The 22,973-nt window shown below is 39.7% G+C and overlaps 1 protein-coding gene across 11 annotated transcripts in view; it reads right to left on the reverse strand.

Annotated features, from left to right (window-relative positions):
• LDB2 (LIM domain binding 2) overlaps positions 1-22,973 on the reverse strand; it is a 400,444-nt gene that overhangs the window by 62,542 nt on the left and 314,929 nt on the right. For 10 of the 11 annotated variants that reach the window (XM_010338152.2, XM_003927460.4, XM_010338147.3 and 7 more), the window contains exons 4-5: positions 19,496-19,618; positions 16,711-16,794 (exon numbers count right to left, since the gene is read on the reverse strand). In XM_010338152.2, coding sequence (XP_010336454.1) covers positions 16,711-16,794; positions 19,496-19,618 — 207 coding nt within the window. The remainder of the gene's footprint in view (positions 1-16,710; positions 16,795-19,495; positions 19,619-22,973) is intronic. The other variant, XM_039468153.2, reaches the window with a different exon arrangement.

The following is a 22,973-nucleotide window of genomic DNA, read 5'->3' on the forward strand; positions in this document are numbered from 1 at the left end:
AAGAGCATAGAAATAAATAGTATAAAATAGGGAATCTGCTAGTTGGATACCAGAGTAGATCCAGATATACAGCAGATGCTTAGTACATGTTTGTAGGCTGAACAGAAGTGAATGAGTACTGCAAATGGAATACCAAGACAAAACCACCCAAACCATCCTGTACCAGTAGGCAGGTAAACTTAGGTCAGCCTCCATCCATCCATCCATCCATCCATTCCTCTATCCATCCAACCACTTGGTGTCAGTTTCCTTATTTGTAGCATGGTATTTATTATTTTATATGTGGTAGTTGTTAATATTTCTATTCTGTATTCTTTTTAGAATCCTTAAGTTGGAAAAGGGCTTAGAAGCCATGCTGAGCTCTTATTTCACAGATAAAGAAGTCTTATCAAATAAAGTTGATGACACCCCATACCTACCCTCACATACAGGGCTGCTTATGAGTTGCAAATGAGAACATCAAGTCTTTGGAGGAATAGTACTGCAGGCATTCAGTCCATGATGTCAAGGACAGTTAATAGCCTTCACAGGAGTGCTCTCAAGTATTACAAGGCAACACAAAGTGTTTGCTTTTTAGCACTCTGACTTTTCAAGGAGCACATCTAAAGTTAAGTAGAATCAAAATGATTGACCCTCTATTCACTGCATATCAGGTCCTTGTTTTAGGCACTAGGGAGGAAGAGACACAATGCCTGCTTTCAAAAAGTTTACATTTCAGTGGCAGCCATTGGAGGCAGAGAAAGAACAGAAGGGTAAAGTGATGATCATGTAAGATGATTCAACTGATGAAAAATCCTACGAAAAACAAAACAAGTGATGAGGTGTGACAGAAAATAACTAAGGTGGAAAGGTTGCCTAAGATAAGATAATCAAGAAATTCTCCTTGGAGGAAGTCATATTTGTCTTGCAATCTGAATAATAGGGAGCCAGATATTAAAAAAAAAAAAATTGGCTAGAGTATTCCAGGCAGTGGAATGATGATGATGACTATAATAATTATAAATAAGCAAATATTTATTGTATACTTACTATGTGCCAGCTCTATCCTAAATATTTTCCTTGTGCTATTTTATTTAACCCTCTCAACTACTCATTGAGATAAGATACTATTATTATTCCTGTTTTATGGTGAGGAAATTGAGGCACAGAAAAGGTAGGCGATTGCTCAGGCTCTAAGTGTCCTGAGGCAGCAAGTACAAAGTCTCTGGTATGAAAAGACACTTGGTATGTTGGAAAAGCAAAAATCAAGCTGGAGGTTGGGGGCAGGGGGCACTGAAGCTTTCAAGGAGATGAAGTTGGAGAGGCCAGATCCCATAAGGTTTTGCAGGCCAAGCTAAGTACTTAGATTTTATTTGGAGTGCAGTGTGCTGTCACCAGATGATTTTAAGCAAATGAATGGTTTCAAGGTTCTCCTTCAAGGAGTGACACAGCTTGATTTATGTTTTTAAAATATATGTGCTGACACTAGCATAGGGATAAGAGCCTGGGTGATGAAGCATGGCCTTGAAACCCGGACTTTTGAAATCTGAGATCAACAGAGATGGGTGGTATCAGGAATGAGTCCAGTAGGGGGTTTGACCCTATTATGCTTAGGCCCTAAGTGGTTTTTGGTGTTCTTGATCCATTTCATCCTTTGGCAATTTGGAGAAATAGCCTGGTCATCTCAGTAGACATGACTTCAATACAGGTCTTCAATCCAGATCTATTGGGGGTAACATTTCTGCAGCATGATAGTGAAAAGGACATTAGGTCAACGTGGAATGTAATCCTAGCCTGATGGTTTACCTTCTTCTTGAAGTTAGATGACTCCCAGGACCTTTCTACATCTCAGTTTCTTTTTCTGTAAAACTAGGCCATTAACATCTCCCTCTCAAATGTCTACTTAGGATTAAACACAGCCAGCTTTGTGTCTTGCCCATGGTAAGACATCCTGATACTAGTTTATTGCCCTTTCTTCTCCTTTGAGAGTTGTGTGGCGGATACTTTAAATTATATTTGTTTTCTCTTAATTATGGTGAACATTTATAGCTGTTCCCAAACTCATTATCTAGATAAAGACCAGAGACATTAGGTCCATATATCTTCTTCTCTTCCACATATTTGTTTATTACTACCTCCAGTAGGTTTCAAACTCTGCTAGGGACAGACAATGAGGTCATAGAATCTACAGTAACAGTTACTGTCTTTAAAGAAGCTGAGTTTTCTTTATTGAGCAAGATGGTGCCCAGGCAAAGTAGAAGAGTGATCAGAGACCAACCACAAAGAAGGATGCTGAGTGAGTTCACTAAGCCATGAAATCCGCCAGCTCCTTTTCCGATTTCAGGTTACTTCCTGACTATGCTTTTAAATTAAAAATAAATTCAAACAACTCTCTCCATGTTTTCCTCTCCCCATTTTCCTGATATACTGTTTTTTGTTTTATTTTGCTTTTTTTTTTAACCATTCTAGACAATTGAGAAGGCTATTTCCCAGGAGCAAGGATCTGAGCTCCATCCTGCCCTTAACTTGCAATCCCTCAGCTTTCCCTTAGACTGACTGCCAATTTCCCACCTTACCATCTCTCTTGACTTTCAGTGTATTGTTAAACAACAATTTCTTTCTCTTTCTCTAGTGCCCGAGACTGGGAAATTACTTTCTTTAATCCAGGCCCTATATGTACACTTAAGGCCAAAAATTTTAGCGGCATCTGTGGCTCTGAAATTGTTTTCAGTTAGAATTGCTCTGCTGAAATACTGTTTTTGTTTGTTATTTTGGAGAGAGATATATATTACTGACAGTCATTCTCTTTGGCCTGACTTTAGAAATCACTGTTTTCTAGACACTGACACATCTGTAACTTATGTTTATTCACTTCTTGAAGAGTTAACTGCTTTAATTCCCTTATCATGCAGTCATATGTACTACTTTTCTATCTCCAAATGCAATTAAAAGTGCCCTTCGGGTGCTCCAAGTTTTAATCATTCTCTCTGTGCAGCATTCCCATGGCTCCAAAGGGCTTTCTCTCCCTCCTCTCAGATGGGGCCTTTCTTCAAGTACGAGGAGGCAGAGGAAGAAAAGAAGGAGGAGAAGGAGGAGGAGAAGGAGGAGGAAAAGGTGAAGGAAAAGGAGGAGAGAAGTCAGAATGAGGTCTGACAGCTTCGTTTTAGAGGCCGAATCCCTCACCTTCTCTAAAGCGCTGTCTCTCCTTTATGGACGCATGCCAAGGCATGGAGGGGTGTAGCAGGTTCTGAGAACAAGTCAAGCCTGATCCCAGGAAAACATTGCTGTGGGATCAGCTTTGTGAACTTAGTCACTGGTGGATTTGTATGTATAGAATGGGGACAATTATATCATTTCATTAGGAGCATATAGTTCTCTCTCTCTCTCTCTCTCTCTCTCTCTCTCTCTCTCTATATATATATATATATATATATACATATACATATATATACACACACACACACACATATATATATATATATATATATATATATATATATATATATATGTGTGTGTGTGTGTGTAGAAAACTAATGGTATTATAATTGTTATTCTGGAGGGTCCTTTGAGACAGTGGACCTGGTTTTTTAATCAGACTCATGATACACAGCTCAATGCCAGTCCTTTCCAAACTGTCTGTGACAGGTGCTCCCCCAGCCTTTGACTAGTGGTCACTTGCCATATGCGCTTGATAACCCTTGAATTGATCTATATTCCAGTCAATGAGATGAGTCCAATGGTCATGCACTGTCAGTCTACCTCACAATGTCAAATAGCTATAGTAGTCTTAAAGTTCTTTTTCTCATTTTCTGAACTCATCACAGATTGTTACCAGAGAGTTTGCAAGCCTGCAGTGACCCATGGACCACACTTTGAATAGCACGTTTTATGCTTAAGTCTTTTGAGGAGTTATAATATGCTTGGCACTGTGTGAGGCATCGGAGACTTTCTGGTGTGACTGCTCCCTCCTCAGAATGTCAGGGCTTAATAAGGGTTTCTGTGGCTCTGTCAGAATGCATCATGGTGAATGGTCTACCTGGATCCCAGCCTACTGTGACCGCCAGCAACTACAGGTCATCTCAATCTCTGGGCAGGGATTCCTGTTCCAACCTCAGGCTTGGCTTGGCATTTAGGTGGAAAAGGGGGTTGAATTGCAATCCCTTCTCCTGTCGTATAACCAGGGGAAATATCCTGGCTGAGAGTCAAAATCTTACAAAAATGAGAAACAAAAAACCTTGGCCGGATTCCAAACGCTGACTTCAGCCACACTCATTTTGCTGGAGGCCACTTTATGTCATTCTGATTGAGGTCATTTTCCAAAGCTAATTACCCAATTCTTCTAGGCATTGGACTATGCTCCTGTTGCTATCAGTGGAGGCTACATGCAGGGACCAATGTTGTTTAAAGTATAACAATAACAACAACAAAAATCTTCATTCACTTGGGAAATTAAAGGCACAGGATCAAAAATCACTACTGTGAAACCTAAATGCTTTCACACTCAGTTGATGATACTACTTATTTAACGATTTAGACTTATTTCACAACAGCAATGAATAGCCTATAGATAATATTGGAAATATCTCAATGATAACGATGACACATTTGTGATAACACTTGTATGGGGGAGAGGTTAATACAAGCACACGTTCCAGCCCCTCAGGCCACACTTCTTGGCAGACATCATCAGTCAGTCACTACTTCTCTTCTTTCTGATCTTTCCTACAGAATCTCAGCATATAATTCAATGCCACAACCAATATATGGACTTGGCTTCCTGGAGTAGTAATTTACAGTTTAAGAAGTGCTTGTCACATGCATTATTATTTTCATCCTCACCTGCAATTACTATGATTCAGAATGGACATAGTTATTTACACATGAGAAAACTGGGGTGCTGAGAAATTAAGGCATTTGATCAATATCATATAAAAAATAAATGGCAGCAGTACAAGTTGAGCCCTGATCTGCTGCACTCAGGAGGAGACTGGCATTGACAGTGCTTCTTCTGTGTGCCAGCCTCTTTCAAACTCTAGTCCATCTAATCTTCATGTCAACCTTGTGAGAACTACTATTTTTTCCAAGTTTCAGATGCAAAAAGTTGGATTCAGGGAGCTTAAGAAACTTGTTCAAAGTTATGCCAGTAGTAAGGGGAAGCATTAGGATTTGAACCTACACTTTGCTGACTCCAAAACACATTTATTTGTCTTCCCACATGGCCTCTGCCATTCAGCCTTCTACTTGCAGGAAACATTCTTAAGATGTTTTCTTAACATGGCAAAGATGGCCAAGGTGTTTAGAGGAGTGGTATTAACGACACCAACAATTTGAACGTGACTTCCTTGCTCAACATTAGAGAAATGATTAAACACATCATAGCACCACACCGGCATATTTGTAGCTATTATAAATGGCCAATGATGACTACCTAGAAACATGCAAGTGTTTACTAAATAATATTAATAAATTATATATAACCTGATTGCATTTGTGGATAAATTATGCATCTGAATGGATAAAGAGTAAGAGAACACATAAAATATCTTTTGGCTGAGATACAGTCATGTTAAACATAATGCTTAAAAGAAAAAAGAAGAACACGCCATTTTCAGCATTGGACTGATCTTCCAGACAGAAAGTCAATTAAAAAAACATTGAACTTAATCTGCACTAGAGACCAAATGGACCTAATAGATATTTACAGACGATTCCATTCAAAGGCTGCAGAATACACATTCTTTGCCTCACATGTGGATGATTCTCAAGGATTGGCCATATGGTAGGTCACAAAGTAAGTGTTAAAGCATTCAAAAAATTGAAATAATATGAAGCATCTTCTCTGACCACAGTGGAATAAAACTGGAAATCAATAACAAGAGGAATTTTGTAAACAATACAAATACATGAAAATGAGACAATATACTCCTGAATGACCAGTGGATCAATGAAGAAATGAAGAAGGAAATTGAAACTTTTTAAAAAACAAATGATAATAGAAACATAACATACAAAAATTTATAAATACAGCAAAAGCAGTACTAAGAGGGAAGTTTATAACTGTAAGTGCCTTCATCAATGAAGAAAAACTTCTGATAAACAACCTTAAAGTACTAGAAAAACAAGAGCAAATCAAATCCAAAATTACTAGAATAAATAATAAAGATCAAAGCAGGAGTCAATGAAATTAAAATGAAAAGAGAACAATGCAAAAGATCAATGAAACGAAAGTTGTTTTTTTAAAAGTTAAACAAAATAGACAAACCTTAAGCCAGATTACAAAAACAAAAACAAAAAACAAACAAAAACAAAAACAACAACAACAAAAAAAAAAAGAGAGAGAGAGAAGAACCAGATAAATAAAATCCGAGTTGGAAAAGGAGATGTTACAATTAATACTGCAGAAATTCAAAAGATCATTAATAGCTACTAGGAGCAAGTATATGCCAATAAATTGGAAAATCTAGAAGGAATGAACAAATTTCTAGACACAGACAACCTACCAAGATTGAAGCATGAAAAAATCCAAAACCTGAACAGATCAACAATGAGTAACAAGACCTAAGCCATAATAAAAAGGCTTTTGGCAAAGAAAAGCCTAGGACCTGATGGCTTCACTGCTGAATTCTACCAAACATTTAAAGAACTAGTCCCAATCCTACTGAAACTATTCCAACAAGTAGAGGATGAGGGACTACTTTAAAATTCATTCTCATAGACCAGTATTACACTCATCCCCAAACCAGACAAAGACACATCAAATTAAGAGAAAACTACAAGCCAATATCACTGATAAATACTGATGCAAAAATCCTCAATAAAATACTATCAAAAGAAACTTGACAACACATTAAAAGGATTATTTATTATGATCAAGTAGTATTTATCCAAGGCATGCAAGAGTGGTCAACATACACAACAGAATGAAGGACAAAACCCATATGACCATTTCAATTGATGCTAAAAAAGCACTTGATAAAACTCAATATCTCATCATAACAAAAACCCTAAAAAAACTTGGTATAGAAGGAACATGCTTCCACATAATAAAAGCCGTACATGACAGATCTACATTTGGTACCATACTGAATGGGGAAAAGTTTTAGTCTTTTCTTTAAGATGTGGAACATGAGAAGGATGCTCACTCTTATCACTGTTATTCAACATAGTACGGAAAGTCCTAGTTAAAGTAATCAGATAAGAGAAAGAAATAAAGGGCATCCACTCTAGAAAGGAAAAAGTCAAGTTATCCTTGCTTGCCAATAACATCTTATATTTGGAAAAACTTAAAGACTCCAGCAAAAAAAACCGATTAGAACTGATAAACAAACTCAGTAAAGTTGCAGAATACAAAATCGACATAAAAATCAGTCACATTTTTCTATGCCAACAGTGAACAATCTGAAAAGGAAATCAAGAAAGGAATCCAAATTACAATAGCTACAAATAAAATAAAATAACTAGAAATTAACTTTCACCAAGTAAGTGAAAGATCTCTACAATGAAATCTACAAAGTATTTATGAAATAAATTGAAGAGGATAGACAAAAATGAAGAGATATTCCATTTTCACTGATTGAAAGAATCAATATTGTTCCAATGTCCATACTACCCAAAGCAATTTACAGATTTAATGCAATGCCTATCAAAATACCAATGGCATTCTTCACAAAAATACCAAAAAAAAATCCTAAGATTTTTATGGAACCACAAAACACCCAGAACAACCGAAGTTATCCTGAGCAAAAGGAAAAGAACAGGAAAAATCACATTGTCTGACTTAAAATTATACTACAGAGCTATAGTAATTAAAACAGCATGGTACTGGCATAAAAACAGGCACACAGACCAGTGGAACAGAATAGAGAATATATAAATCCATAATTTACAGTAAACTCATTTTCAAAAAAGGTTTCAAGAACATGTATTCAGGAAAGGGCAGCCTATTCAATACATAGTGCTGGAAAAACTGGATTCCCTATGCAGAAGAATGAAATTAGACTCCTATTTCTCACCATATAAAAAATCAAATAAAAAAGGATTTAAAAATTAAATCCAATGCCTCAAACTATGAAACTACTAAAAGAAAACATTGGGCAAACTCTCCATGACTTTGGCCTGATCAGACTTCTGGAGCAATACCCCACAGGCACACAGGCACCCCAAAAATGGACAAATGGGATCACATCAAGTTAAAAATCTTCTGCACAGCAAAGGAAACAATCAACCAAGTGAAGAGACAACCCAAAGAATGGGAGAAAATAGTTTCAAGCTACCCATTTGACAAGGAATTAATAATCATAATACACGAGAAGCTCAAAGAACTCTATATAAAAAGATCTAATAATTTAATTAAACATGGGCAAGAGATCTTAATAGATGGTTCTCAGAAGGAGATGTGAAAATGACAAACAGGTGTATAAAAAGGTACTCAACATCACTGATCAACAGAGAAATGCAAATCAAAGCTATAATGAGATATCTCATCCCAGTCAAAATGGCTTTTAGTCAAAAGACAGAAAATAACAAATGCTGATGAGGATGTGGAAAAAGGTAACTTTTGTACACTCTTGGTGGGAATGTAAATTAGTATAACCACTATGAAGAATAGCTTGGAGGTTTTTCAAAAAACTAAATACAGAGCTACCATATGATCCAGCAATCCAATCACATTCCTATATACCCAAAAGAAAGGAAATCAGTATGTTAAAGAGATATCTGCACTCTTATGTTTATTGCAGCACTTATTAACAATAGCCAAGATTTTGAAGCAAATTAAGTGTCTGTCAGCAGACAAATGGATAAAGAAAATATGGCACATATACATAGTATGACTATTCAGTCATAAAAAAGATGAGATTCTGTCATTTACAACAAAATGGATGGAACTGAAGGTCATTATATTAAGTGAAATAAGCCAGACACAAAAAGACATATACTGCAAGTTCTCATTTAACTGTGAAAGCTAAAAATTAAAACAAATGAATTGGAGATAGAAAGTAGGAATGGTCACCACAGGTTAGGAAGGGCCAGGGTGGGGAAACGGAGGATGGTTAATTGATACAAAAATATAGTTAGAGAGAATTTTAAAAATCTAGCATAGCAGGGTGGCTATAGTAAAAACTAATTTAATTGTTCATTTTTAAATAATTAAACAAATACAATTGAATTGTTGAAACACAAAGGATAAATGCTTGAGGTGATGTATACCCTATTTATGCTGATATGATTATTATGCATTGCATGCCTGTATCAAAATACCTTCTGTAACTTATAAATATATACACCTACTATCTACCCTAAAAATTAAAAAAATTAAAATAACAAAAAACAAAGGAAGGATTTGTAACTAGCATTAAGAAAATGTGGTCAAAGAAAATAGAAAAAGATAATCACTCATTAAAAAATTTGTTTTCAATACTTAAAATAATGCATTTCCAATATAATGAAAACAACATAATGACATTTAGAGTAAGGATTAAATACTGATTCCGAGCAAGTAGAATAAATAATATTAGAATAAAAATGTAACATGGGGATCTCCGAGTATTTAAGTGGAAATCTGCACCCTAGAGAGATGTGAGGGCCTCATACTATGTTGCCTTTTATTTTCTCAATGCATTCAACTCTTTTGCTTCTCAGATTTCATGTTGAAGTTCTAGGTTGTGACTTTAAAAATGAATCACAATTTTGTTTCTAGATACTGTAGAGTAAATGAATTCAATTGAGTTGTATTTGCATGTGTTTTATTGTTGTTGTCATTTGAAATTTTGCCTTCCATTTACCAAACCGTCCATCTGCCAAGCATACATTCAAGAGATATCTGCTGGGTGCTTATGTGTCTTCACATTGCTGAGAGTCTAGTTCAGGAGACAAACGAGTCGGGAGACAATTCTTACATGGGACTTGCCAAGAGTTAGTCCCGAGACTATGTGCACAGAACTCCCAGAGCACCGGGAAGAAGCTCCTACCTTAGCTAAGAGTCAGAGAGATGTTCTCACAGGAGGTGATAGATGAATGAATCCTGAAGGATGAGAATGATTTAGCTTGGGAAAAATGGATGATGAGAGAAGAGTAGCAACAGTGTTCCAGACAGTGGCAGTGAGTCATGCTATGCAGAGGCACGGAGACAAGAAAGCATGACCAGGTTGCACCAACTGTAGATGGTTTGTGTGGTCCAGCATGGAGTACAAGCTAGGGAACCGGCATGGAATGAGGCTGGGAGGCAGCTGAGGCAGGATCATGGAGGGCTTTGTGTGCAAACGGAAGAAGGTGTGGTGAAGGAGAGCAATCGATTAATACACTGAAAACTGTAAACAAGTCAAATTTAAGTCCCCTGTTGAGACTAAGAGGATCATGGTATCCTCAGGAAAATCAGGAGAGAGTAAAAATTCTGGAATGACCTGAGGTCCCCAGAAGAGACTGGACAGTATGAACTGGAGTAGACTTACTTGTAACAGTATCTTAAATTCCTTAAAAAAGAGAATGTGCCTTAGCCATTCTTGTAAACATCCCAATTCACCCCTTTTGTGCCTAAAATATAGTAAGTAGATGCCACCAAACTGTTGATTAGCTAATTGATGTGCAGTTTACAAACAAAAGCAGGCTACCCCAAATCCTCAGAGAGGTAGACAACTGTATAAACCAGTGCTATTTCTACTGTTTCTTGTCTTCTGTTCAGTGAATGCGAGGAATGCCCACTCTATTGTTACAGGAGATTAATGAATATGAAAATGGCACATTTCACTCAATGCCAGCCTAGAAGTTTGTGGCAGCTTCCTTTAAATGTTGAAGGGCATGATTTCTGCATTGTCCACCCCTCTTTTCTTTATATTGTTAGAGAGAAAATAAACATCGATTACTTCTTCAATTTTAAAATCTTATTCTTTAATGCTATTTAAAGAAAACATGGTTATTGCATACAGTAAGCATTCACATACAGGAATTTCATATTAGAAATTTGAAATAACGGCAATTTCAAACTGGGTTAAAAGCAGCTTTCATTTTGACAAAATGAAAGCCAAGAATTAAGGAAGAAGGATCAGCTCCTGTGTGTGTTGACCCATGAGGTGCTTTTCATGAGCTCTGCATATAGGGACATTCAATAAAAGATTCTAAGGTACTTTACCCAGAAAAGAGATCCAGAGGCATTTACAAAGGTACTTTGGTGAATGAATAATGAAAGCTCTGCATGCATTTATCCTACTAAAACCTACAGAGGGAGATGTTGTAGCCCATTTCACAGATCAGAAAATGAAGGCTCAGAGAGGTCAAACAACATGTACAGGGTCACACAGCTAGTAAGTAGATGATGTTCTCAGATACGTACAGTCTAACTTACTCCCCAGTTCATGTTACAGTGGGAGGGTGCTCGTCTTGACCTTGCTGTTACTGAGAAAAAAAAATCTTGAATTATACCACTCAGCCAGGATGTACGGTTTTGGCTCAAAACACCTACCAGTGTTGGTACCTAAAACAAACTTGAAACTTACATTTCAGCTATGTTAAACTTCCTAGAGCTCCCCAAGTCTCTAACACTCTCCATCCTTCCCTGACCCCCTCTCACAGTTGGCCCTCTGTTTGGATTGTCCCCTGCCTTGTCTGCCTGATGATCTCCTACTCATCTTTTAGCATCAATCCAAGGCCCATTTCCTCTATGATGACTTTGCAGCCTCCCTCTCCTACCTTCTAACAATCTCTCTGTCTTTTGTGCCTGGAGTCAGATCATGGGTCCAGATCTCCGATCTGCCACTTACCAGCTCTGTGACCTTGAGAAGTTACTTCTCTGTGCCTCAGTTTTCTCCCCTGCAAAATAGGACTAAAAATAGTTCCCATACATTATGAATGCTGTGAGTATTTTTTATAAAAGAAAGAAAGACTCTCTGCAGAGCACATAGCAGCTATGCCTGGCACATAGTAAGTGCCCCATAAATGTTAGCTAGTGCCATGTTTCTTACTGCACCTGGGAATGATTTCTCTCCAAGACTGTATTTGTTTTTCTTTCTTACATTCCAGGCAGTAATCTCCTTGAGGGCAGAGACCTGGCACAAAGAAAGAGTATTAGAAATGCCTATGAAATGAACGACGAAGAAATGGGCAAGCAGGATCTGGTGGAAACTGGCAAAGCTCCACAGCCAGGTCTCATTGACCTGGACGACCCAGTGCCCACTAAACTGCACTGTGCCTTCTCAGGGTTGCTGAACTGGATTTTTTGTAAAATGCCAGGCAGACAGCAGGACTTCTACTTCCCAGCAAACAAGGCAAAGGACACATTTCTGAGTTCCTGGCTTGCTTTTCCCATGCTAGTGCTCAAGTTCTACCATGAGAGAATGCTGCTTACTGAAAGGCGCCGTCTCCCCATGCCATGGAACAATTTTCCCGAGTACACTGAGGACATGCTTCGTGAAACCCACCACCCAGCCACAAAATAATGACCTCCTCATCCTGCAGGTCCCTTCCCTGCTTTGTCTTGGATAAGTACTTCAGGGACACTCAGCAAGTCCCAGTCCCCTCCGGAGGTCACAGAGGCAGCCTCCAGAGGAAGTGAGACTGCACCATGACAGAGTGCCATCTCCGTAGGCTCAGCGACTTCCAGCCGCAGCTCCACTGGGACCATCAAGTCAGTCACCATGGCACCTCTTAGTTCAGGGCACCTCTAACCTTGTCATGCATGCGACAGGAGGGAGGAAGGAATGACAAGAGGGAGCAGCAGGTGATTTGACAACCCAAATCAAATGACAACAATTGTTCTTGTTGTCGCTTCAAAAGCACCAGGTCACCAGAGCCCCCTCCAAAGTGTTGCTGGCAAGCCTCTGTGTTCAACCCCATCATCTGCATTCATAATGTCCACAGCTCGGCCATCCTCAGGGCCTCACTTGCTCCTCCCCACAACGATGGGAGCTGCTGTTGGTCAGCTCTATGTATTTCCTGACTGCCAGTCTCCATGAGAATGATTAGAATTTCACTGGAATATATGGACTTGTTTTGGCTAAACTAGGTGGCTGTAACTACTTACTTTCTGGTCTGCTTAATTTTATTACATTAGACACCACATATTGAAATTTCAGCATCTGGAGCATTTAAAATCTCTGTCCATCCTTTCCAAAGCAGGATGCATCCATTTTTAAAGTTCTTTAATTGCATAGAAGGCTTTGGATTTATATTTATCAACATATTTGTCTGACCTCTTTCTCTGATACTGGGAGTGGCATTGAAGCTTCTTGTTACCTTATTTGAACAACACTTCATATGACCTTCTGGGGCTTGAGGCAAAGGCCAGCCTTCTCAGATGAATGCGGAGGCTTCAGATCTTAAGGCAACTTTATAAATGAATGTATTTTGTGACTGCTCCACTGTCTTTAAAAAATTAGATGATAAGCCTGTTAGAAGAATCTTAAATCCCAGGTCTAAATGTAAGGAAATGACCTTTGTCTGTCATTCTCAGTGACCACTGACCACCATGGAAGCCCATGTACACTGGTTTTAAGCAGTGAGTTTGAGATTCTGCTCAGCCGTGATCTGTCAAGTGGCCCATGTCTACCCAAAGGATTTGTGACTAGGAAGCATGGCTTCTATCTTGAGCTGCTTCTTGAGACCTGAGGATCATTCCCTGGGCTGTCTCTGGCTTTGCGTCTCCCTCTATTTTAGCATGCTTCACTGGAACCAAAGCTGACCACATCTCACCAGATTGTGACGACTATCAACTGAGGACAGAGGCCATATCTCCACAATGAAGCCCAGCACGTGGAAAACTGCCAGGAATAACGAGTGAGTGAAAAATAATGCAATGAAGGCAGGGAATGCAAATAGCTACTGAACCAATATGCACAAGTCAGGAAATAAAGTAGCATTAGGCAGACGCAGAGTGAGAGTAGACAGTCAGCGCTGTGTTTCTCTATGTGGCTCCAGCACATCAAACAAATGATGGATACACAGAAGGTGCTCAATACATGATGAGAGTGAACACAAACGAAGCGCTTTCTGTCCCCAAGCCCTGTGCTAAGCCCTTTACATGGATGGTCTGACCTGATCCTTGCACTAAACCCTATAAGGAGCTGATACTATTTTTGGCAAAGTGAATGGAGGACCACTGATAGATGCTGACTCCCTAGTGAAGGCAGGAAACACATGACCCAATTCCTATCAATATCATCAATTTCCCATGCTCACTAGCAAGGCAGCAGCATTCTGCAGTGAAGTCCATAGATTCTTGGGTCAGGCTGCCTGGGTTCAAGTCCCAGTTCTGCCACTTGTGTGTAAAACTTGGTGTTTTACTTCACTTACTGAAACTCTCGGTGCCTCATTTTGCTACAGGGATGGTAATGGGGTACAGGGATCGTTATGAGACTAGCTCAGTCACAAGATACATAGCAAAAGACCCAACATGCAGCAAGCACTGTGTTCACATGCAGCCTCAAAACACTTACTCCCTATTGCCGAAACCCGTCAGTGATTTCCTTCCTATCATTGTCAGGAGAGGGGCAGTGCCTTCTTTCTGTTCCACAGACCTGACTTCAGTCTTTGTGGGCCACAGGATGTGGGGACCTGCTGGGCCTTGACCAGGGTGAAAGTCAACCATTTACAGATGATGATAAGAAGAGAGGCGTAGGGAGAAGGAAGGAAATTTCTTGTTTATTAATCTATGCTAAATGTAGTTAAAAGATGTAATTAAGAATCTGTCCAAGATCTTGCCATAGGGTTAATGACCAAGTCTGGGTTAGACTTCAAAGTCCCAGCTTCCTCTGTGGGTTCTGCCTGAGAGCACATACTGTGAAACTTCTTTGTCTGCAGGAGGAAGAGCATCTTCCCTGTTTTAAACTAAAACTAAACCAGGGTCCCTGACAAGACAATATGTCCAGCAGTACAGAGCATCCTTCTGGATTGTAGAGAGAACAACTACATGGAACCTCACACCTCGGACACTGTGCCAGCTGCCCTGCAAGAGAGCCATTCTTGCAGCAGAGACCGGAGGTTTGGGAGGCATAGCCCCAGCTAGCCTGGCTGGGAGCACCCATTACCCACCCACACTCCTGGGCCGACTTTAGTTTCCCTCTGAGCAGAGACCAGTGGGCTCTTTAGTGGTTCAGGGCTGTCACAATGGCAGGGGCATTAAGATGGGCAGGTGGGGAACACAGCTGATTCCAGCTCTTGCCAGACCTGAATTTGGCTCTGGGGCTTCTAGGCTGTAGAGAGAAACAATCTCCTTTTATCCAGTACAAGGACTCTGTCTTCTCTTATTTAACCCTTTCAGATGTTCCTCATTACCAAAAACTCCCCTAGTTCGGTAGCTCAGTCAGCCAGTTACTCCAAGACCTATTTACCAAATAACTCTCTCTTGCGGCCCTCCTGGCCTCTCACTTCACGTCCTGCATCATACAACTGTTTGGAATTCCATTCTTCAATCCACCGTCCCTTTTCCCCACTTGATGGAAATATCCTTCCTTCCCCTTTCATTGGGTTTAACTTTATCCATTCTGTCATGCTCAAGTCAAGCATCACCTTTCCCATGAAGCCTTCTCTGACTGAGGCATCTAAGGTGTCTCTGTTTTGTGTTTTCATAATTCCTTCTGGAAACTTCAATCATGGCATTTACCATTTTTCATATAATTTTCTCTATTTATGGGTCCACCTTTCATAGGAGTAACTCTCTTGATGACAGGTAGCATGACTTTTGTCAATGCCACTTGAGTGTCCAGCCCAGTTCCTGTCACATTGCAATGTGTGAAGGACTTTGAGTGATTCCCAAATCACTCTTAATTCACAGAAGAGCAAGCCCTGCTAAAGCATCTCAGCATTTCAACCAATGCAAAATGGCTGTGCATAAAGGACTGTGAATGCAAAACACAGTTCAGAAACCTGGAATGCACTTAAGGTTAAAAAAGCAATGATATAAACTTTATAATGGAGTGGGAGGTCCTGGAGAGATAAACTGCTATACAATGAAGGAGCTCAGCATCTCAGAGGCAAAGGCATGTGAAATGCAGCCACTGCCTTCTCATGGATTCTGGAGGACAATGCTTGCTTTATGAATGAAACCATATTCCCTACCTGTAAGTGGACTTCTGCAATTCCATCCTAAAAATCAGTGTGATATATTTCTCTTTTAGGTCTAATATGGAGGTTCTGCATATTTCACAGGGAATTTTGCCTAAAACATTTACTTTAAAAAAAATAAAAACTGAATTTATATCCATTTCCCTCCACCACCAAATATGTGGCATGTGTTCCGAGAGTCCCTACGAAGTCTTAGAAATATCTGTGCTTCAGCACAGGATTAGATTTCTGCAGGAGACTCTGTGAAGGCAGTACATTGATTCTCCTGAGGTGTGACCAGTGTCTGGATGGAGGCACAGGGGCAATGAACTCACTAATAGCCCATTTGAACCTGAGACAACCATAAGGAAAGCACCAACAAAGCATTTTGTGACAATGGGACATTCCTAACCTTTGAATAATTAATTCCAAGAGACATACAGATATAGGACTCAATGCTGACAAATTCTAGTTTTGATGCTGTGTTAATTAAACCCTGTCCTCCATTGAAAACACACACACACAAACACACACACACACACACACACACTCTCACACACTCACACACATACATCTGGTACAGAACATAGACATTGTGCTATATCACCAGTACCTCATTTTAACTTCTTAGTTCAAGATGCGTATAAACCTCTGAAGTACTTTTCAAACTCACCAAAAAATAAAACCATTCAATGGTCTTACCCTGAGGTAGTTGAGGGTGAAGTTTGTTAGCCCCATCCTGGTGATGTTTTTGGACAGCTGATCCAGGACCTGAGGATCTTGTGCCTGAATGGAAAAAAAAAAAAAAAAAAAAAACCCACATGTATTTTACCACTACAGGATGGTCCTAAGAAAATCTCAGACTGTGCTACAGCTGCTAAGAAGTGCAATCTCGACATTGTCGATTTGCTTTTGGGGGGCAGGCTGCTGGAGGTAATTTAATTTACATTTCGAAGACACTTGCATATAACACTCAAGGACATTTTCAGATCAATTGTGCAAGATGGAGGGAAAACCCAAACTGCTCAGTGTGCTTTCAGTCCTTGGGAGAAATGATGTTACTTCTTCCTGGAGAGGCCTTGGCACTCGGCCCTCCAGCCTGAGTCACAGAACCCTGCCAGGAGAGCCCCAGGTCTACCGCCCTCATTAGAGAAGCCAGGTCCTCTGGACTGGGCAGAGCCATGCTTCAGGACTGGCCTTTGTTTCCTGCTGTGACAGTGGTGGTGTTTTTACAGCTTGGGGTTGAGGGCTGTATTGGAAAACTTTGCCACTGACATGAAATAAACACACACACACACACACAAACACGTACACACGCACACACATGCACACACACATAGAGAGACAGAGGATTCTAACTCTCCTTCCCATTAAGCTGAGTCTGGAAATAGACATCCCCAACAATTTTTATCCTGTAGGACCGTAAGAGTAAGTATCACATTTTCCAAAATGTCAGCCACATTTTAAAAAGGGATGCAAAGTACTATGGGCCACACCAAATGTTCTGTTTGGCTAGAAAAAAATGAAAATTCTTTCTGGGATCCATCTTAAAATGAGTCTCTTGGTTGATGGTCTTTCTGTTTGCCTTTCCTTCTTTCTTAATTGATATAAGCAAATTGGCACTAAACAGAGGGAGATGGAAGTAAACATCCCCTTGTTTCCCCATCTGCCTTCATGAGACTAGGTTATACTAATGTGACTTATTCTTTTCTGTACTTACTTTTTCTCATAGTGATATCACCAATTGGATTTCTGTACATAAATAAAAAATGCAGGAGAAAAACAGAGCATACCAGTTTCATGTCAATTTCCTAAAAGGGGTCTTCTCTGACATTTATCCTATATATATTCAACTTGTCTCATGTGCTAGGAAGTGTTTGTTCTATCAAGTAGTCAGGGTCAACCTCAAGGAGCTTACATGTCAGTCAGAAGACAGAAAAGATAATAGTAAAGGAATGCAAAAATGTTGTTCCTGCTGCTGTGGCTACTGATGACGATGATGAGAGCCAATTGCCAAAACCCGTAGAGGAGACACTATGTGCCAGGCTTGGTTCTAAGTGCTTTACAGTCATGAACTCTTAGTTTGATTCTCTGAGACATACTTTGTTACTATACTCATTTTATAGACGAGGGACTAGAAGCACAGAGATGTCACATCATTTGCCAAAGCCACACAGGAGCAAGGGTCCAACCCTATGTGGTCTCAATACAGGGCCCAGGATCCCAACTACTATCCTTTGCTGTGTTTTAGTCTATTTTGAGAGTAATAGAAGTGAATATTCCAGACTCCCTCAAAGAGAGTGGAGGATGTAAACTAAAAATCAAGGGCTTGGAGCACAGACAGTCAGAAATCATGGAGCAGGAAAGTGGGGTGCCACAACAGAAAGCACAAGGCCAAGGGGAAGGGCAGAGCTTGGGTTAACTAGTCAGAAAGAGGTGGCTGAGAACAAACTTGTGAAGGGATAGCTGGGAATGGGATAGTTGGGAGACAAAGTCAGAACCAGCTGGGGCAAAATCTTGATTTTGCTACTTTTGGGCTAAAAAACATGAGGCAATGTATCGAATTTCTCTGAATCTCAGTTTCCTCACTTTTAAAATAGGAATAATACTAACTCACTTGTCTGCATGACTCTGAGGATTCAATATCATGAGGTATACAAAATGCTTAGCTCAAGGCCGGGCATAGTAAACACTCAGTAAATGGTAGTAACTGTTATGTTACTTTCTTTTGATTGCTCAAGGTCTTTAAAATCAGGCATATGAAGTCTGATTTTGCTCCAATGGTTTTCATGGAAGCAGCTGCATCACGTATTATAGAGGAGAGACTTAAATTTAAATTGATGCCTTTGACGACTTCTTAAGAGAGTGCACCTGACTAGTTCCTACTTACATTTAAAATACATCTCTAGATTAGCATAGAATCCATCTTTACATCTAATTTGTGCTCAGTAAATATGATGTGATTTATGGTCAAAAGAAACCAAGAAAAGCCCAAATATTCCACTTCAAATTCAGCACTGTGATCAAGGAGGACCAACTTCTAACATGAATCTGAAGGTATCGGAGTCTCACGTCTCCTCAGATGGTTCTAATAAAAACTGGAAACTGTTTTTCTAACTTCTTGTTTTATTTCATTCCCCAGTTATACATAACAGGTTTATTAGCCCAAGCAGAGCAGTTCTTGATAATGACTGAATGGAATTTAAGAAAAGTACAAACTGTTTATTGAAGTAACCTCAATTTGGAGTTCAAAATAATAAAGTATCAGAAATAGTCTCACAATGTACCAAACTTGGAAACAAAAAAGAGAGAAAAGGGCCTGTGGATTAAAATGGCTGAGAACAAAACTCAATATTTAGAGTTAATTACCTAAAGCGTGACAACGACTGGAATTCTTTCACAGAGAGAGGACTGGGTATTTCCCCTTGAGTGAAATGAAGGAGAAAAAAAAAAGAAAAGAAAGCAAAACAGAAATTAAATTACTTACATGCATGGCTAGAATGCTTCTCGGGACTAACTCTCGGTATTGTCTAATGGTAAAGTGCCATGTTTTTATTCTCATGAGATCATCAAAGGTGAACTCCAAGATCAGTCTGCCTTCTGTACATACCTACAAGCAACAAACAACACAGTAATTTGTTATGCACTTTGTGAAAGCCACATTTTGTAACTCACACATCAGCTACTCAGCATGGTCTCCCTTTCTGCCCTTGGGCAGTGCTAACTTTTGGTAAAGATGTGACACAAGTGATTTGTCCACTGCACGTGGTACAAATGTCAGCTCTAAAATCAATGGGTCCAAAAGACTATACAGCTGCTTACTATCCAAGATGTGCTAGTAATTCTACTAGTTACCACTGAAACTCTATGAGCCTCAGTTTCTTCACTTGTAAATATGGAGATAAAACTCATAGTGACATTGGGTCAAAAAGTTTTCCTCCATTTTCTTTTTTCTTTTCTTTTTTTTTTTTTTTTTTTGAGACGGAGTTTCACTCTTGTTACCCAGGCTGGAGTGCAATGGCACGATCTCGGCTCACCGCAACCTCCGCCTCCTGGGTTCAAGCAATTCTCCTGCCTCAGCCTCCTGAGTAGCTGGGATTACAGGCACGTGCCACCATGCCCAGCTAATGTTTTGTATTTTTAGTAGAGACGGGGTTTCACCATGTTTACCACGATGGTCTCGATCTCTCGACCTCGTGATCCACCCGCCTCGGCCTCCTAAAGTGCTGGGATTACAGGCTTGAGCCACCGCGCCCAGCCTCCATTTTCATCATCCTTCAGCCATAGAGGCTTGAGCTCCTATTCTAATCTTGGTTATCCTATTCTGGGACAAAGTACCCAATAAACTCATTCATGCTTAAGTGTGAGCTACTACAACTTGACCCAACTAGAGGAAGTTTTTATTTCCAGCAAAAAAATTCCAGAGGGCAATGCTTAACCCAATGCAGGCAATATCACTTACTGATGTGTAGAAAATAGAAGCATGTGGCAAAACTATATTCCTCGAATCTCAGCACATCAGTAATGACAAATTCTGCTTGCATAGAAGGCTAGTCTTAGGGGGATGGGATCCTTTATCTTTCTAAGAAAAATATATATTATTAATGAAACAATAGAATTTTGAAGGGTCTCTTCCTTGATAGAGTAATCAGTGACAGTCACATTTTAATCTTTTTTTGATATTCATATCATTTTAGCATGTAATTCCTATTTTATTTACCATTCCTTTCACTATTAAAGACTTTGAAATGAAAGAAAGTGCTAGGCAATTGCAAACTACGGAGCCTATTTCGACTATAAGATAGGAGGTGGTGGTAGTGTTTAAATAGCTCAGTTTAAATAGTTACAACTCATTAATCAGACCATTTCTGCCTTAGGAAAGCAGTACAAAACAGTGGGTGGGTACTTCGGCATCAGACAGTAGTGGATTTGAATCCCAACTCTACTTTTTAGTCATTCTAGAACTTTGGAAAAAATCTAATAAATTCCCCAAATTCTTGTTTTTCTCAAATGTAAAATGGAAATAGAAATGTCCTTGGGTAAGGATGTTAGACAAATACATTAAATGAAATCATGTATGTAGACTGCCTGGAATTGTGCCTGCCATGTAGTAGGATAATAGCAAATGATAGCCCTACAGATAAAAAGAATGCTACCAGCAGGGTGTGGTGGCTCATGCCTGTAATCCCAGCACTTTGGGAGGCTGAGGCAGGTGGATCATGAGGTCAGGAGTTCGAGACCCACCTGATCAACATGGTATAACCTTGTCTCTACCAAAAATACAAAAACTTAACCAGGTGTGGTGGTGCATGCCTGCAATCCCAGCTACTCAGGAGGCTGAGGCAGAAGAATTGCTTGAACCCAGGAGGCAGAAGTTGCGATGAGCCAAGATCTTGCCATTGCACTCCGGCCTGGGCAACAAAAGTGAAACTCTGTCTCAAACAAACAAACAAACAAACAAAAAAGAATGCTACCAAAGAAACACAAAGCCCTAGACCAGTAATGGTCATCATGTGCCACCTGAGACCTAGAAGTTCATTAGTGGCGGGATTTCAGGGCCTCTACTGGGAGGAGCTGGGCCTCCATCTCAGCTTTGAGATCCCCATTGGCTTTCTAGATTTCACAGAGCAGCTTTGATTTTTGTCTGTCTCTTACTGCATTGGGCTTCTGATCAAGCTTTTTAGAGAAAGATTTCCTAGGCTAAAAACAAACATGCAATCCTCCAGAAACTTGAAAAAACACACTCAGAAACAGATAAATAAGTAAAAATTAATTAACTGAAGACAGAAAATAAGTATTTGTAAAACTATAGTCCATGAATATATATCAACTTTTTATCAAATATTAATAATCACTTTCCTCTTTGGAAATGTCATACAAAACACCACCACTTTTTGAACTGTAACTTGGTCTGCACCCTGGGTTGGGTGCATCCCATGGCCTCTAATTGAAGGTCACATGTTCTTTAAACATCTCAAATGCCAGTACAGAATTACTAACAAGTGTTGATGGGACACCACTCAAGAAAGATGCTGTTAATCTGTGCCATCTTTGTCTTATCAAAGATCTCAGAGACACTGTGGGATAATTATTGATAATCTGGGTGAAGACCTTTGCCTCAGATCCAATTATCAGGATCCCTGGGTAATTTCAGGCATTTTGGCACCTTGGCTGGGAACCCCTTGGCTGTGTAATCTTCAGAGCCTTGTTTCTGGTGTCTCAGCAGTGAGAATTGAATACACAGAGATGGGAGAAGACTTCAGTGTCCCCAGACCTGTCCCCTTGAGCATCATCAGCTTTGGAATTAATTTACCAAGACATTCAAAAGAGTTGCATGGAGATTAAGCCACACGATTCCCCCTGGGGTGCTGGCATGACAGAAGCCACCTGCGGTGACATCTTTCACAAAACAGAGGTAGCTATAGCGAGCCATCAACAGTGAAATGTCTTGATGAAACAGGACAGGGATATTTGAATGCTATAATCCTCTTTGTAAAGGGGGGGGATTATTGGATATTTAAACAAATATTAGCTTAGTTAAATGTTAGCATTTTAAAAATTACCTAGTATATTTGTTTTGCATTTATGAACCACAAACGCAGGGCAGGTGAAGGTTCTGGTTTACTTCTATTGGGAGAGAATTTTATAATGGGAAGGCATGTATGCATGCCTACTGACGGATTACTCAGTTGGAGCATCCTTAAGATCAAGTTAAATTGTGTCCTTTGTTCACGGTAACAGAGCAAGCTAGTTGGGCACCCTTCTTACATTCAAACTGTCATGGGCCTACTAAATGGAAAATTGCAGCAAGCCTCGGGCTCCTCCTATTTTTAGTCAAAACCAAGGGTTTAACTAGGGTATACAACGTGCAAGACAGGAATCCTTGGAATCAAATCTGAGTTGACTGCACTGGATTTTTTTTTAAAAGAAAAAATAAATGACTTCTTTGAAAGAAAGGATGGAGG

Source organism: Saimiri boliviensis, chromosome 3 (genome assembly GCF_048565385.1).
Source record: "Saimiri boliviensis isolate mSaiBol1 chromosome 3, mSaiBol1.pri, whole genome shotgun sequence".
Taxonomy (NCBI): domain Eukaryota; kingdom Metazoa; phylum Chordata; class Mammalia; order Primates; family Cebidae; genus Saimiri; species Saimiri boliviensis.